The sequence below is a fragment of the Globicephala melas genome, chromosome 6 (assembly GCF_963455315.2).
Source record: "Globicephala melas chromosome 6, mGloMel1.2, whole genome shotgun sequence".
In the NCBI taxonomy this organism is placed as follows: domain Eukaryota; kingdom Metazoa; phylum Chordata; class Mammalia; order Artiodactyla; family Delphinidae; genus Globicephala; species Globicephala melas.
In genome coordinates this window covers 796,330-812,110 of record NC_083319.1, presented here as the reverse complement: position 1 = coordinate 812,110, position 15,781 = coordinate 796,330, and the positions used below count along the sequence as shown (strand labels likewise).

Genomic DNA, 15,781 nt, shown 5'->3' with positions numbered 1-15,781 from the left:
GAGCTGGGCACAGTGGCCTGTGGGACGCCCTCCTCTGCCGGGTGTGTGTGCGTGTTCGGGTGGTGGCTGTTGTGGGTGTGCCCAAGCCCCCGGGCTTCTCAGCCCCTCCCCTCCCTATAGGGCACGCCCCTCAGCCTAGCCCATCCATGCACGACACGCCCTCTTCGGGGCACGCCCCTTTCAGCCCCGCCTTTCCCTGCGGGGCACGCCCCTCTCCTCGGCCCCGCCCCTTGCCGTCGTTTTCCCCCCACCCACCCCACCCCCTTCCGCTCTGGGTCCCTCCTCCTTCCGGGCGTCTTGGACCGGAAGGTGGGGGGGGGCGGGGGAGCGATCCGGGCAGGGAGCAGAACCAGCTTTGGGAATCGTCCGTGGCGGTTAACCAGGCCCGGGCCAGGCGCTTGGCCTCCCGGTTCGGCTTCAGGATTTGCCCTCGGAGGTGGGCTTGCGTGTGTGGAGCCTCAGCATCAACTTAAGTGGCCTTGTGACAGGGGGAGAAGACCACCGCTGTTCCATTTTGTTAGCATACATCTTGGGCTAGCCGTCTGGCACCCACCACTCCAGGCTACGCAGTTTAGACTTCGTGTGCCAGACGAAATCCGGTCGGGGGGAGGGAGCAGGCTTCCCCAGTTCCTTTACCCTTGGCCTCAAGTCTCCTGCCCCTGCCGTCACCACTGCCACGTCTGGCTCTGAGGGATGCTGCTTCTCACGCTGAGAAGTAAATAGTATCACTTTTGCACACATCCCACTGGCCACCCTTTACAGTTGGAACTGTACAGGCAGCCATGTACCCTAAAACTTTACTATTTGTGGGACAAGGAGAGGATGAATATTGGACAAAAACACAAAGCATGCCACAAGAAGGATAACCTGTGAAACACCTACTAGAAGCTGTAGCCTCATAGTTGAGACTCTGCCTGTTTCAAATCCCATCTCTGCCTCCCGACAGTGTGTGGCCTTGAAGGCACACCCCTGCTTTGGTTTGCTTACTTACAGAATGTGGATGAAAACGACGTCCACCTCCCAGGACTGACCTGACGGTCACTGAGTCAACACGTAACACATCATGTGCCGAGAAGAGCACCTAACATCATTGGTCGGCGACAATACCAGCATAGGGTGGGTCGGGCTGATGGTGCAGAATGGGAACATCACCTACTTCTGACACATTCATTTACAGTCGGTCTTTGCCTAATGAAGGACTTTTTTTCACATCTTAACTCATCTATTCCTTCAACAAATATTTTGTCTCCTGCATGCCAAACATTGTTCCAGGTACTAGGGCACACAAAACAAAAATCCCTTACCTTTTGGACTTAGTGGGGCTGACAGGCAATATGGCAACGGAATGCTATGGAGTAAAAGAAAGCAAGGAAGTTTTGGGGTGCAGTATTGTTTTTAAATAGGGGCAAGCGGACATTTCCCTGAAGAGGTGGTATTTAAGACCCAAGGATTGTCAAGAAGTGAGCCACACAGATACCTGAGATATAAGTGTTTCAGAGTAGGGGCAAACTAGGGCCCAAGGCAAGAGTGGAGAGAGAAAGGCTGGTGCCAGAGAAGTAGGTGCGGGTGAAAGCTGGTGGAGCTGTGCAGGCTGTTAAGCAAGACCGCTCCTGAGCCTCCCGTCCTGAGGCTCCAGACAGAGCTTGGGGTTCCTGGCCTGTCAGGAGCTGACTCAGGCTGTCCCCCCAAACCTGGGAAGTCTTCCTTGGTACTTAGGATCGTCCACTGCCTCCTCTGCAGCTGAGTGCACCGTCAGTGCACTTAGTGGAATTTTCCTGGAGTCTCATGTTCCACGAGATTGAACCCTCACAGGAGTGAGGCCCAGATTACCCTTTGACTCAGGGCCTCCCCAGTTCCTGTTGTGAAGACTGGCCAGAGAACCCCAATTTCAGTCTATGCTGCTTTTCTCAACTCCCAGGGGATGGCAGAAACACGTCTGGCTACGGGGAGTGGGTGGCCTAAACCAGTCTACGTGGGCTGTTCAGTGAAGGCTGCTTGATATGCAGGAAAGGTCTCGCCCTGTGCATAACTGGGGGGCTTGCAGAAGGCTGGGGTGACCCGAGAGGCTGCCCAACTGGGGCCACCTCCTAACTGGAGCACACCACCCCCGGCAAGCCTGGCATCTTCCCTAACCAGAGCGCCCCCCCCCCCCCCCGCCACCAACAGGGACAATCCTCCGCCTTGGACATTCCCCACCCTACCCACACTTCCCAACCAGGACACTGTCCCCAGCCAGGGCACAGCCTCCTAGCGGGGCACCTTCCCTAATCAGGGCATCCTCCCCGACAGTCCGGACATGCTCCCGGCCGAGCACCCCAGCGTTGGGGCAGTCCCTCTAACTGGGGCACCTCCCCCAACTGGAGCATCGCCAACGCAGGCAATCCTCCCCAAAGGGACATCCCCCCTCCCGCCTCAGGGCAGCTTTCTCAGTCAAGACATCGCCCCCCGCCAGGCACACCTCATAACCGAAGCACCCCCACCCCCGAGCTGGGCCATTCTCTCTAACCGGATGCAGCCCCAACCGGGGCACCCCTCCCAACCGGGCACAAGCCCCACCCGGGCACCGCCCTAGGACGCAAGTCCAAGTCCGCCTTCTGTGAAGGCAGACGGAATCGATGTGTGTCCGGGGTTAGAGGTCAGGGGTCCTTCCCCACCCCGGCCGGCCCGCTACAGTGCCTACGCAGAATGAGAGAATATAGTGCAAACTGGAGGACTACGGGAGGACGACGTCCGGCGCCGCGCCGACCCCGGAAGCCCGCTGCGCCGGGCTCCACCCCCGCGGCCGGCCATCGCGCTCCGGTTCCGGCCGGGGCAGGCCCGCGCCGCGGACGCCGCTCTCGGGCTGCAGCGCGCAGGCGCGGGGGCGGGCGCAGGCGCAGACGCGCGCGACCGGCCCCGCCCCGCCCTGGGCCGCGAGGCGCGGGCGGGGCGATGGCGCGCGGGAGGGGCGGGGCCACGCTGCGGGCCCGGGCCATGGCCGCCGCCGATGCTGAGGTGAGGAGCGGGCCGGCGGCGGGCGCGGGCACGGGCGCGGGCGTGGGGGCGGGGGCGGGCGCGGGCCGGCGGGCCGGGCGGGGCGGGCGCGCGGGCGGGGGCGCGAGCGGGCGGGGTGCGGGCTGGCCGGCGCCTCCTCGCCGCCGCCGCCGCGCCTCAGGCCGAGGCCGGGCCGAGGTGGCCGGGCGTCCGGGCCGCGCTGCGCGGGGCGCGCTTTGTGCGGGCTGGCGGGCGAGGTGAGGGCGCCGGCGAGGCGCGGGCGAGGCGGGGGCGCGGGCGAGGAGAGCCGCCGCCCGCCCCGCCCGCACGCCCGCCCCGCCGGCGCCCCCCGCCCCCCGCCCCCAGGCCGCGGCCGGGAGCCCCGCGGAAGGGGCGGAGGACAAAAGGGAAAGTGGGGCGAGCCGGCCAAGTTGGCGGCGCGAGCGAGGCGAGGCTGTGCGCTCCCGGCGCCGCTCTTGCGCCCGCTGACCTTTCACTTTGTTCCGAAGAGGATGGCTCGGTCTTGAAGGAAAAGTTGGCCGGGCCGGCGCGCTTCTCCCCGGACAATGCTGCCGGCCCCGGTGGCTGTCAGGAGCGGGAATGCACGACTTCGGTTGATTTCCAGGCGAACCGCTCACGCGGGCTTTGCATGTAAAAAGTTCCCATGCTTTTGTTAATGTTCCTGGCCTCCCCTTTGCTCGTCCTCAAGGATAGTTTTTCCCTTGCTTGTAGCAGCAGAGAAAGCAAACTCTTGCGAGATGGGCCACTAGCTTCCCGCAGAAGGGAAAAGCAGGCGGGAGGCGGTGTGCCCGGGGAAGTGCAGAAACAGTGCGCTCTCCGGGCTGACACGAGGGACCAGTTTGGAAAAAAGTGATGATCTAGCAGTTTCTCTGTGAAATTGCTCCATGTGTAGTAACTGCGGGGACTTCTGAAGATCAGAAAGCTAAGGTGTGTGATAAGGCCCTTTTGCAATAACCTGGTGTGTAGACGTAGTATATTTTTATCCAGGTAATGCACAATCTTTTAACATTTCTTTAATTTTCTCTTGCAGTTTTGGGGGGTGTGGATGTAAGTAAACTGGGGAGGTGCAGGGAAGTTCCTGAATTCAACGCAAGGACTGTTTATTAGCACCTTCAACACTCAAGGAGTGTATTAGGTTCAGAAAAACAGAAAAGGTGAATTAGATAACCCCAAGTCACTTGTAGGAGAGAAGATGTGTAGTGATTGTGATATCGTTTATTGAGCAACTTCCGGGTCCCGGGCACTGCAAGCCCTTTAGGTAAGTCCTCTCCTTTAGCTTTCTCTGTTCTGTGCAGCAGGTACTGTTATTTTCTATTTAGCAGATGCGGGAAACAAGGCTTGGAAGCGATTGAATGACTTGGCCTAGCCAGTTACAGGATTAGCAGTTGTTTGGTGTCTGGCACATAGTAGGCTTTTAATTAATAATTGATGAACAAATCGTCCCAGATGTCTCTGATTCCACGGGCAGCCTTGAATAGAGGGCTTGACTGAGACAACAGCAATGACAGCTTCTGTTTACTAAGCCCTTACCTGTGTCCAGCCCTGCCTTAGCTGCGTGAATTCACTCATTAAAGCCTGACAGCGATCTTTTGAGGTGGGTACTGTTATATCCCCATTTGCACTGGAGGAAAACAGGCACAGTGTGGCCCCAGGTTACGGAGCTTGTGGTGGAGAAGATGGATGCAGGTGGTCTGCCTCCAGAGACTGTTGAGCTGTGTCTGTGGCTGTCACTTTAAGCTAATGAAAACTCTGGGCTTAGATTCGTGATCCTAAGTGTTTATTATGGAGGTGCACGTTAGGTGAGGGGCCTCCTGGACAGTGGGTAGGCATGAGGTCATCTGTTGCCACTAAATCGGCGAAATGGTTCCTGGGTCAGGGTTTCCCAGTTGCCAGATGATTAAACCAGAAAGTGGACACTTGAAATTTATCTGACTGTATATTTACTTTTTCTTCTTTTCCTTGACCTAGAAAGAGGTCACCACTTTTTCACACTGAAAAGAACTGCTGAGGTGATGAAATGCATCCCCTGTTTTGTGGATTAGTAAGTGGGGGCTCCTGGGGTTTAATGTATGTTCAGGGTCACCTAAGGCTTTTGACCCAGCAAGACGTTACCTTTCAGCAGGAGGGCCTTCCCAGGCAAATTCTGTGCTTTTCTAGCAGGGTGGCTACTACGTGTCTCTTTCTTTAACCTTGTTTTGTGTTTCTTAAAATAATGCATGCACATGCACAGAGTTTAGAAAGTCAAATAGTGCTAAAGGGCAGTAAAGAGGCTGCCATCCTCTCCTGCTTTTCAAGAGAGGGAGCATCCACTCTTAGCCTTTGCCTCACGTTTTAAATAACACGCTTGTGTTGTCATGCCTTCATTCACCAATTTGAGGCGTTATCTGTTGGCTTCCACTAATGGTAGATGACGATTTCAGTTCTCTCATACTCTGTCTCTCATTTAGGTAACTCACAGTTGTGGCTAAATCTATATCAGAATCTTTGTCAGTCTGTTCAGGTCATTTTTGTGCCGTGCTGAGCTGGATGGTAAACCACAATTGGATTTCTTTTCTTGGGCAGACTTTTTTACTTCCCTTGAGTTAGTAATTGCTTTATTTTTCATTGGCCTGATTCCCCTTGAACCTCGGAATAATGTTCCCGCACCTTTCATTCTGTAAAATGTTTCTCAATTTAAGTTTTTACCACTCAGCCCTGTCAGCTCACCAGCCGGTTCCACAGTGCTCCTCAGGCACCCCAGCCCAGGCGGGATGCTTGTTTTCTGGGCCTGTGCACGTCCCCATCCTGGAGATTCTGGCCCCTTCTCTGCCTCTAACGCTCCCCTCTGTGTGTTCATTCACTCATGGTGGTGGAACTCCGTCTCCAGTAGCTTCCCAGTAGTTTGTTGGGAGGCAGACTTCTAGAACTTGCATGTCTGAAAATGTTTTTATTTTGCCACCGCACTTAAAGCATAAGTTTGGCTGGGCTTGGCATTCCAGGTTGCAAGTAATTTGGAAGTTATTGATCCAGTATCTTCTAGTATTTGTTGTTGCTGTTGAAGTCCAGTTTGATTTTTTTTTTTTTTTTTTGGGCCACACCGCGTGGCCTGTGGGATTTTAGTTCCCCAATCAGGAATTGAACCTGGGCCCTCGGCAGTGAGAGTGCGGAGTCCTAACCACTGGACCGCCAGGGAATTCCCCAGTTGGATTCTTAATCCTTCGTAAGCATTATTCCCACATCACACTTTTAGGATCTTTGCATCCTTGATTTTCCTAATTTTCATGATAGGCCTTAGCTGTAGCCTTTTTTCATTTATCATACAGGGTACTAAGTAGCCCTGAAATCTGGGGATTGATGTCATTTTATTTATAGGGAGGTTTTGTATTATGTATTTGAGATAGTTTGTTCTTTGTTATTTTCTCTGTGTTCTCTTTTTCCAATTCCTTCATTTGTTTTTTGTTTTGAATAAACTTATTTTATTTATTTATTTTTTGGCTGTGTTGGGTCTTCATTGCTGTGCGTGGGCTTTCTCTAATTGAGGTGAGCGGGGGCTACTCTTCATTGCGGTGCGTGGGCTTCTCATTGGGGTGGCTTCTCTTGTTGCAGAGCACAGGCTCTAGGTGCACGGGCTTCAGTAGTTGTGGCTTGCGGGCTGTAGAGTGCAGGCTCAGTAGTTGTGGTGCACGGACTTAGTTGCTCTGTGGCATGTGGGATCTTCCTGGACCAGGACTTGAACCCGTGTCCCCTGCATTGGCAGGCGGATTCTTAACCACTGAGCCACCAGGGAAGCCCCCCAATTCCTTTATTTGAATGTTGGACTTCCTGTACTGAATATTCTAATTTTTAAAAATCTTTCCTCCTTGTCATGGCTTGATCTTTTTGTTCTACTTTTTGGGAGTGTGTTTGACAATTTTCCAATTTGTTACTGAATTTTTAACTTCTTTCATATTTTCATGTTCTTTACTGTTCTTTGTTCCTTTTTTTTTTTTTTTTCCTGCGGTACGCGGGCCTCTCACTGTTGTGGCCTCTCCTCTTGCGGAGCACAGGCTCCGGACGCGCAGGCTCAGCGGCCATGTCTCACGGGCCCAGCCGCTCCGCGGCATGTGGGATCTTCCCGGACCGGGGCACGAACCCGCGTCTCCTGCAACGGCAGGCGGACTCTCAGCCACTGCGCCACCAGGGAAGCCCTCTTTGTTCCTTTTTTTTTGTTGTTGTTCCTTTTTTAATGCCTCCTTTTCTTGTTTTATGTATACAGTATCTTTGCTTATCTCTTAATTTCAGTTAAAATTTTAAAATTACAGTTAAATTTTTAAAAAATTAAAAAAATAAAATTAAATTTTGTTTCCCTCACTTTTTCTGTTCCCTATGCATTCCTCTTTGCTGTTGTATCTTTTGGTCTCTTTCATTCGTGCTGGAAACCCTTCTTCCAATGTCTGGTGATCCTTGGCTGTTTATTCATCTTTATGAATAAAGTACTAAAAATGGGAAGCTGAGTGTATTGGGGGACTTGTTGTTGCTTTCACTGGAGGGTCATGACTAATGTTTTTTTTTTTTTTTTTTTAGTGGCTCCCCTCCAAATGTTACTGTCCTCTGGTTCGGTTTCCTTGGAAAGGGAGCCTTCAGTCTCTGCCTTGTGGGATGGATGTTGGAGCTAGGTTAAAGGGCAGGGGGAAGGAGAGGGTCTTCCCAGGGTTCACTGGGTAGCCTTTGCCTAATTCCCTTGCTTTCAGTGAGGTGCCTACTCCCGTCTTTCTTTGTGCTGCTCTCCCCAGGTGTGGTATATTCTGGTGGCTTGTGGCTATAGAATAGTGCTTGTCTGAGTGTGCAGGAGGGGCCCGGGGACCTGAGGGTCCAACATTCCTTACTTGGAGTTTTACACCACATCCCTTTTCAGCTTCAGGCATCACCTCTGGCTTTAGAGACTTTCCATGGTTCTGTGGGGCCAGTCAGCCTGGTCCTCAGCAGTGACTACCTTGTTAGGTTTCCCCTTCCTCTGCTCTGTGGAGTGATCGAGGTTTCCTCCAGCCTCCGTCTTCCTATTCATGTTTTGTGTAGGGGTTTGAAATGTTTCCTAGGTGGAGTGCCTGTTTCTCTTTCCTGTTCTTGTCTTTTGTTGATCTTTTGATAAGAGAGGGGAGTGGAAAGTCTTTTCTGCATCCAGAAATCAGAAGCATTTGCTATAAATCTTGAGAAGCAGATTTTCACCCACACTAAAAGCACAGCTATCCTGTGGAAAGGGCTGCCCATCTCAGATCTTACTATGTAGTATGTGGTTCTGGATCATAACCAGGGAAGGTTCTGGAGTCATAACAGAGGTTAGCAAGGGCAGTAAACGTACCTCAGCCCTGATGCCCAAAAGGACATCTGTGGGTAGCTTAGTTGTTGGAGATCCCACACGTGGTCCGTGCCGCAATGGGGACTAGAGCCCCCGCGTACTGCCATATCACAAAACGGTTTTGTATGTTTGACCACATTTTACTGAGTTTGTCTTTGAAGATAATTTAGCTTATGGGAACCATATTTTGGGCTCTTCCCTTTAGGAACTTTATGTTATTTGCTATTTCATGGGACTTAGCATGTTTGACGGATGCCGTTATCTTACGGTAGGTGGGCAGTTTGGTTTCAGTTTACGTTGCTTGCTCAGCAAATCACACAGGGAATGGTGATTGGAGACCAGTTATTTTGGCCTACCGCAGGGTGGTACAAAGGGCGTGAGTTCCAGAGTTGAGAAGTTCTCCCACTTGCTGTCCCACTTTTGTTTAACTTCTAGTATTTTCATTTATTAAAACAAAACAAAAACGTCTTCAGTGGTTTTGGATTTTAAAACACAAAAGATGAAGTGGTTCTTTTTTTTAAAAAAAGTATTTATTTATTTATTTGGCCGCGCCGGGTCTCAGTTGTAGCACGTGGGATCTTCGTTGCAGCATGTGGGCTCTTTTAGTTGCGGCATACGGGATCTAGTTCCCCGACTAGGGATTGAACCCGGGCCCCCTGCATCAGGAGCGTGGAGTCTTAACCAGTGGACCACCAGGGAAGTCCCTGAAGTGGTTCCTTTAACTCTTCAAAGGTGGCATTTCCTTTGAAGTGGTGTCTTCCCAGATAAGAAGTCAGAAGTCACTTTCCCCGTAACGTCACTGTCAGTTGATATTTTACTTTGGAAAAGTTTTTGGACTGCTTTCTGCATCCCACTTTTAATAGGTTTGTAAGTTCTGATCAGAGTATATTTAAAATGCTCTTTCCAAGCGGTCTGTAAGCGCTGTTGAGCCCCTTCTCTTTATGAGGTGCTATTCTAGATACTGTGTAAGAGGATATGCAAGTTTATGAGATTGGTCTCTGATTTCACAAAATTTAAAGAGTGTGATAGAGCAAATATTACCAAGCAGGAACTGAGGTGGAATCAGTTCAAAGTAAACAAGAAAAGGCCCGTGCTGTTGCGCTAATTGCTGCAGGCAGACTTGTGTTGGGAAAGGCCGCTTGAGGAAAATAAGTTAGTCCAGGTCCTAAAGGAGATAAGACGTGAAATGGAAGTGCAGGGTACAGTTGTACCTTTCAAAAAGAAATCAGGCATTTTAGCAAATTTAGAAAATTGAAACCTAGAAAGCTAAGAATGCCAAATATTTGTCATCTGTTTGTGTCTGATCTGAGTGTGCACGTTCGTACTTAAAATCGGCTGTAATCAGTGAGTGCGTGCTGTCTGCACTCTTCTTTCATGGATCATCTCACGTGCTTCTGTGTCTTTTAACATTTTCGGTAGCCACGTGGTGTTTGTTTTATAGATGCCCCAGCTTCCTCGGTTATGGGTTGTGACACTGAAGCCTTTGGTACACGGTGGAATTATGGGTCAGAAGGGACACGAGCTGAAGCTGGACAGGTGGGGTTGGGTCATTGAGGGCCTTGTTGCTGTGGTAACAAGTTGATGGTCTCCCGAGCAGTATAGACAGTCAGCAAGGGATTATTTTAGGGATTCACATTTTAAAAAGATGATGGAAGCAGGGAGACCACTGAGTAGGCTTGGGCCCTGTGGTGGATTGAGTCAAGGCATATGTGTTTAAATTTATCTTGAGTAGATGAGTTAGTTACATGGTTCAGAATTCAAAAAGTATAAAATTATAAAGGGAAACATCTGCCTCTTTGTCCTCTAACCACTCAATTCTTCTTTTGGCAGGCTACCGGTATTATAATTATTGAGCATATACAGACAAATGCATATGTAGATATTTCAGAATTTTTACTGCGGAACTTTTTCATAACTACTCAGAAGTACATGTGGTGGTATAATGAGCCCCATGTTCCTGTCCCCCGACGTCAACAGTTTGTCTCCTCATGGCCACTCCCCAATCCATCCTCAAATATTTTGAAGCAGTTCTTAGATATATTTCATCTGTATTTCAGTTAATGTGGATATTTCAGTCAATAAATATTCAGTCACTGTTCAGATTTTTCATTTCATTTCAAAATATGGTCTATTCATTGCCCTTCATAGGTATCTCTTAATTCTCAGTATATTGATTTCCACGTCTTTATTTTTCTCTTGCAATTAAGTTTTTTTAAAAAAAATATTTATTTATTCGGCTGCACCAGGTCTTAATTGTGGCATGAGGGATCTTCGTTGTGGCATGTGGACTTTTTAGTTGAGGCATGCAGGATCTAGTTCCCTGACCAGGGATCGAACCTGGGCCCCCTGCATTGGGAGTGGTGAGTCTTATGCACTGGACCACCAGGGAAGTCCTGCAATTAAGTTTTTTAAATTAATTAATTAATTTTTTTGGCTGTGTTTGATCTTCGTTGCTGCCCGCAGGCTTTCTGTAGTTGCGGTGAGCGGGCGCTACTCTTCGTTGCAGTGCACGGGCTTCTCATTGCTGTGGCTTCTCTTGTTGCAGAGCACGGGCTCTAGGTGCGCGGGCTTCAGTAGTTGTGGCTCGCAGGCTCTAGAGCGCAGGCTCAGTAGTTGTGCGAGGGCTTGGTTGCTCCGCGGCATGTGGGATTTTCTCGGGCCAGGGCTCGAACCTGTGTCCCCTGCATTGGCAGGTGGATTTTTAACCACTGTGCCACTAGGGAAGTCCCCGTAATTAAGTTTTTTTTTTTGCGGTACGCGGGTCTCTCACTGTTGTGGCCTCTCCCGTTGCGGAGCACAGGCTCCGGACAAGCAGGCTCAGCGGCCATGGCTCACGGGCCCAGCCGCTCCGCGGCATGTGGGATCTTCCCGGACCGGGGCATGAACCCGTGTCCCCTGCATCGGCAGGCGGACTCTCAACCACTGCGCCACCAGGGAAGCCCAGCCCGTAATTAAGTTTTGAAGATAATGGTTTATGTGTCCCAAAGTTTCCCATAACCTTCATTTCGCTGATGACATTCTTACCATGTTGTTTAACATGTTCCTTTGTCCTCTACTTCCTGCCATTGATATTTAAGATCTAGAGCTGCTGCTTTCCACTGTGATGTCCACTCGCTACATGTGGCTCTAAAGCAGTCCAGATGTGGTTAGTGTGAATTGAGATGTGCTGTAAGTGCAGAATACATGCAGAATTTGCAAGACTTAGTGTGAAAGAGAGAATGGAATATCATGTTAATACTTTAAAAAATATTGTTTGCATGTTGAAATATATATTTTAGATGTATTAGGTTAAATAACATTTATTAAAAGTAATTTGTGTTTCTAATTTTTCTTTTTTTTTGGCAACACGGCATGGCATGTGGGATCATAATTTCCCAAGTAGGGATCACACGCGTGCCCCCTGCATTAGAAGGTGGAGTCTTAACCACTGGACCACCAGGAAAGTCTGTCTAATTCCTGTTTTAAATGTGGTTACTAGAAAATTAAAAATTACATACGTGGCTCACATTATCTTTCTGTTAGACAGCTCTGGGCTGGGGGCTCCATCAGATGTATAATAGATTTGTCTTTTAAAACATTTTAGCAAGAATATGTCGTAACTGGTATTAAGTTTTTTATCAGGCACAGTAAATCTTGCTTTGTGATATTAACAGTCGTCGATATTCATTGCTCAGAATCGTTAACTCATTAGGGGTTGCAAAATGGAAGTCTTTATTCGTTAGCTGGAATACTTATACAAAGAAAAACTGTTTAGTGACATGAAGTACAACTCATATGGGCAGGAGGTATAGATTCTTGATACTATTGATAGAGGGACTGACACCCAGTAGCCTCCTAATAAATGCTAGCCTAAGAAAGGCCAGAGAGCTCTCTGTCCTGTGTAGTTCGAAAATTGTTTGCTAAGCTGGTTGTTAAGATGATTTCTCTCCTTGGAGTCTAGGTCCTTTCCTCTCCATCAGATTCCAAGGCTGGCATTTAGGCTTAGAGAGTCTTGGTTACTTCCTCGTCCTTGCTGTTTGCCTGTGTTCTGTGAACTCCTTGAACACTAGGGTGAAACAAAATGCCAGTTGTCATATGGGCCAGTGAATGGTCAGGAGTTCCCCCACCTCTGGCTCAGTCCGCCCTTCTGTTTCCTTCTCTTGTAGAAATGGTCTGCTCGAATCTGTCATTATGGTTCTGTAGTATCTGTCACCATATCTTTACCAGATTCAATAGCAATAAGACATGTAACCAAAGCATGAAGACTTTTTTTGGAAATTGTATTAATATATGACATACATACAGAAACATGCACACATTATGTGTCTAGTTTCCTATACGTCTCTAGACCCTAGATCAAACAGGGAACATTACCAGAACCACAGAAGCCCCCCCGGGCCCCTTGCAGTCTGCCGTGTACTTGCCCAAAGGTCACTGCTATCCTGACTTCTGTTACCTTGATTCATTTTGCCTGATTCTGAACTTTGTATAAAGGACATCATGCAGTGCGTACTACGTTTGCCTTCTTTTGATCAACATTTTGTCTCTAGGATTCATCTGCGTTGCTGTGTACTGTGGTAGTTTGTTCATTCTCATTACTGTATAATATTCCATTGTCTGGATATAGCACAGTTTCATTATTCATTGTACTATGCATGGACGTTTGAGTTGTTTCAAGTTTTGGGGTATTCAGATAAGGTGATGTGAACATTCTTATATGTGTCTTTTGGTGAACATAGGTGCATGTTTCTGTGGGTATGTGCCTAGGAGTGGGGGTGTTGAGTCATGGAATGTGCATACGTATCCAAGGTGGTTGTACTAAAGTACAAGTGTAAGGAAGCGCCAGTTGCTCTAAATCCTTGCTAACACTTGATATTGTTTGTCTTTTTCTTTTTAGCCATTCTGGTAGGTGTGTCTTATTGTGGTTTAATTTGCATTTTCCTGATGACTGTTGATGTTAAGCACCAGTATGCTTTTTTTTTTTTTTTTTTTTTTTTTTTTTTGCGGTACGCAGGCTTCTCACTGTGTGGCCTCTCCCGTTGCGGAGCACAGGCTCCGGACGCGCAGGCTCAGCGGTCATGGCTCACGGGCCCAGCCGCTCCGCGGCACGTGGGATCCTCCCGGACCAGGGCACGAACCCGTGTCCCCTGCATCGGCAGGCGGACTCTCAACCACCGCGCCACCAGGGAAGCCCACCAGTATGCTTTTTGATTATTTTGTTTAGACACTTTCGGGGTGTGCCTACATAAACTTGTTTTTTTTCTTTCCCTGCTGGGGGGGGTATTTTATTCCTTTATGTGGGTGAATGATATTCCCTTGTATGAATGTACTGTGTTTTATTTATACATTTATCAGTTGCTTCCTTTTTTTGGCTATGATGACTAATACTGCTATGAACATTCATGAACAGTGTTTGTATAGACATACGTTTTCATTTCTCTTGGGTGTGTACCTAGGAGTAGCTTTGCTGGGCATGTGTTAACTCTGTGGTAAAGAACTGCCAAGCTGTTTTCCTTAGCAGCTTTAGCATTTTACATTCCTGTCAGCAGTGTATGAGGATTCCAGTTTCTCCACATTCTTGCCAACACTTGTTATTAACTGTCTTTTAGATTATAGCCATTCTGTTGGATGTGGTGTGATATCTCATTGTGCTTTTGATATGGATTTCCCCTAATGACTAATGATGTTGAGCATTTTTTATGTGCTTATTGGCCATTTGTGTATCTTCTTTACAGAAATGTCTATAGAAATCCTTTGCCCATTTCAGTTGGATTGTTTCCGTGGTAAGTTGTAAACATTTTTTGTATATTGAAGATTGTAGATACAAATTCTTTATCGATATATGATTAGGAAATATTTTTTCCCATTCTGTAGGTTGTCCTTTCACTTTCTTGATATTGTTCTTTGAAGCGCCAAATGTTTTTAATTTTGATGAAGTACAGTTTATCTGTTTTCTTCTTTGTGTTTTTGGTGTCATATCTAACACTCCCTTGCCAAATCCATTGTTATGAAGTTACCACTGTGTTTTCCTCTGAGTTTTATAGTTTTTTTTTTTTTTTTTTTTTTGCGGTACGCGGACCTCTCACTGTTGTGGCCTCTCCCATTGCGGAGCACAGGCTCTGGACGCGCAGGCTCAGCGGCCATGGCTCACGGGCCCAGCCGCTCCGCGGCATGTGGGATCTTCCGGGACTGGGGCACAGAACCCGCGTCCCCTGCATCGGCAGGCGGACTTTCAACCACTGCATCACCAGGGAAGCCCTGAGTTTTATAGTTTTAACTCTTATATTTTGGGCTGTGATCCATTTTGACTTAAATTTGTGTATGGTCTGAGGTAGGGGGTCCAACTTTATTCTTTGCAAGTGGAGATCTAGTTGTCCTAGAACCACTGGTTGAAAGGCTGTTCTTTCCGCCACTGGCTTGTCTGGACACCTGTGTTGTAAATCAATTGACCATAAATGTCAGGACTCGTTTCTGGACTCTCAGTTCTGGTACATTGGTTTATATGTCTGTCCTTGTGTCCGTCGCATGCGATCTTGAATACTGTAGCTTGGGAAGTGGGTTTACCAGCTTTGTTCTTGCTCTTCTGGGTCCCTTGCAGTTCCATGTGAATTTTAGGATTAGCTTGTCCATAGCTGCAGAAAGCCTTTGAGGGTTTTGATAGGGATTGCCTTGATTTTGTGATTCGCTTTGGGGAGCAATATCCTCATAATTATACTTAGTCCAACAGTCCTTGAACAGAGGGTGTGTTTTCGTCTGTTTAGGTCTGCTTTACCTTCTTTCAATGTCTTTTTTTTTTTTTCGGTAGTCAGTTTAGCTAGAGTTTTGTCAATTTTGTTATCTCTTCAAAGAATCAACTTTTGGTTTTGTTGACAGTTTCTGTTTGTCTTTATTCTTTCTTTTTTTAGGTTGTGGTGGGGAGCTGCCGTGCTGCACAGCACACGGGATCTTAGTTCCCCGACCAGGGACTGAACCTGTGCCCCATGTAGTGGAAGCGCAGAGTCCTAACCACTGGACCGCCAGGGAATTCCCAGTCTCTGTTTTTCTATTCTCTAGTTTTAAATTTCCACTCTAATCTTTATTATTTCTTCTGTTTCCTTTGGGTATAGTTTGCCATTTCTGGGATCGGTTTTTGTGTGTAAAACATGAGGTGTAGGGGTCAGGATTCATCTTCTTTCATATGGATGTGCGCTTGAACCAGCATCATCTGTTAAAAAGACCATCCTTTATCCACTGTACTTCAGTGTTGCTTTTGCCATAAATGAGAAAAAGCCACAGATGTGAGGCTCTAGAATAGACTTTTTCTGTAGTAAATCCTTACTATCTTCTGTTGTCAGCATTTTTCTTTAAACAAGGAATGTTCTTATTTATCTATTTAGGCTGCGTTGCACCTTAGTTGCAGCATATGGACTCCCTAGTTGCGGCATGCAGACTCATAGTTGTGGCATGCAGGATCTAGTTCCCGAAGCAGGGATCGAACCTGTGCTCCCTGCATTA

The 15,781-nt window shown here is 48.3% G+C and overlaps 1 protein-coding gene across 6 annotated transcripts in view; it reads left to right on the top strand.

The window, feature by feature from the left end:
* The first annotated feature begins 2,938 nt into the window (after positions 1 to 2,938).
* Positions 2,939 to 15,781, top strand: part of EHMT1 (euchromatic histone lysine methyltransferase 1) — a 144,701-nt gene continuing 131,858 nt past the window's right edge. For 2 of the 6 annotated variants that reach the window (XM_030838128.3, XM_030838125.3), the window contains exon 1: positions 5,019 to 5,035. Coding sequence is in view for 2 of the 6 variants with exons in the window: in XM_060300067.2 (XP_060156050.1) it covers positions 2,974 to 2,994 (21 nt within the window). In the remaining 4 variants the exon portion in view is untranslated. Of the gene's footprint in view, positions 2,995 to 3,533; positions 4,253 to 5,018; positions 5,036 to 15,781 lie in introns of those variants that run through there. The other 4 variants (XM_060300067.2, XM_060300066.2, XM_030838130.3 and 1 more) reach the window with 4 other exon arrangements.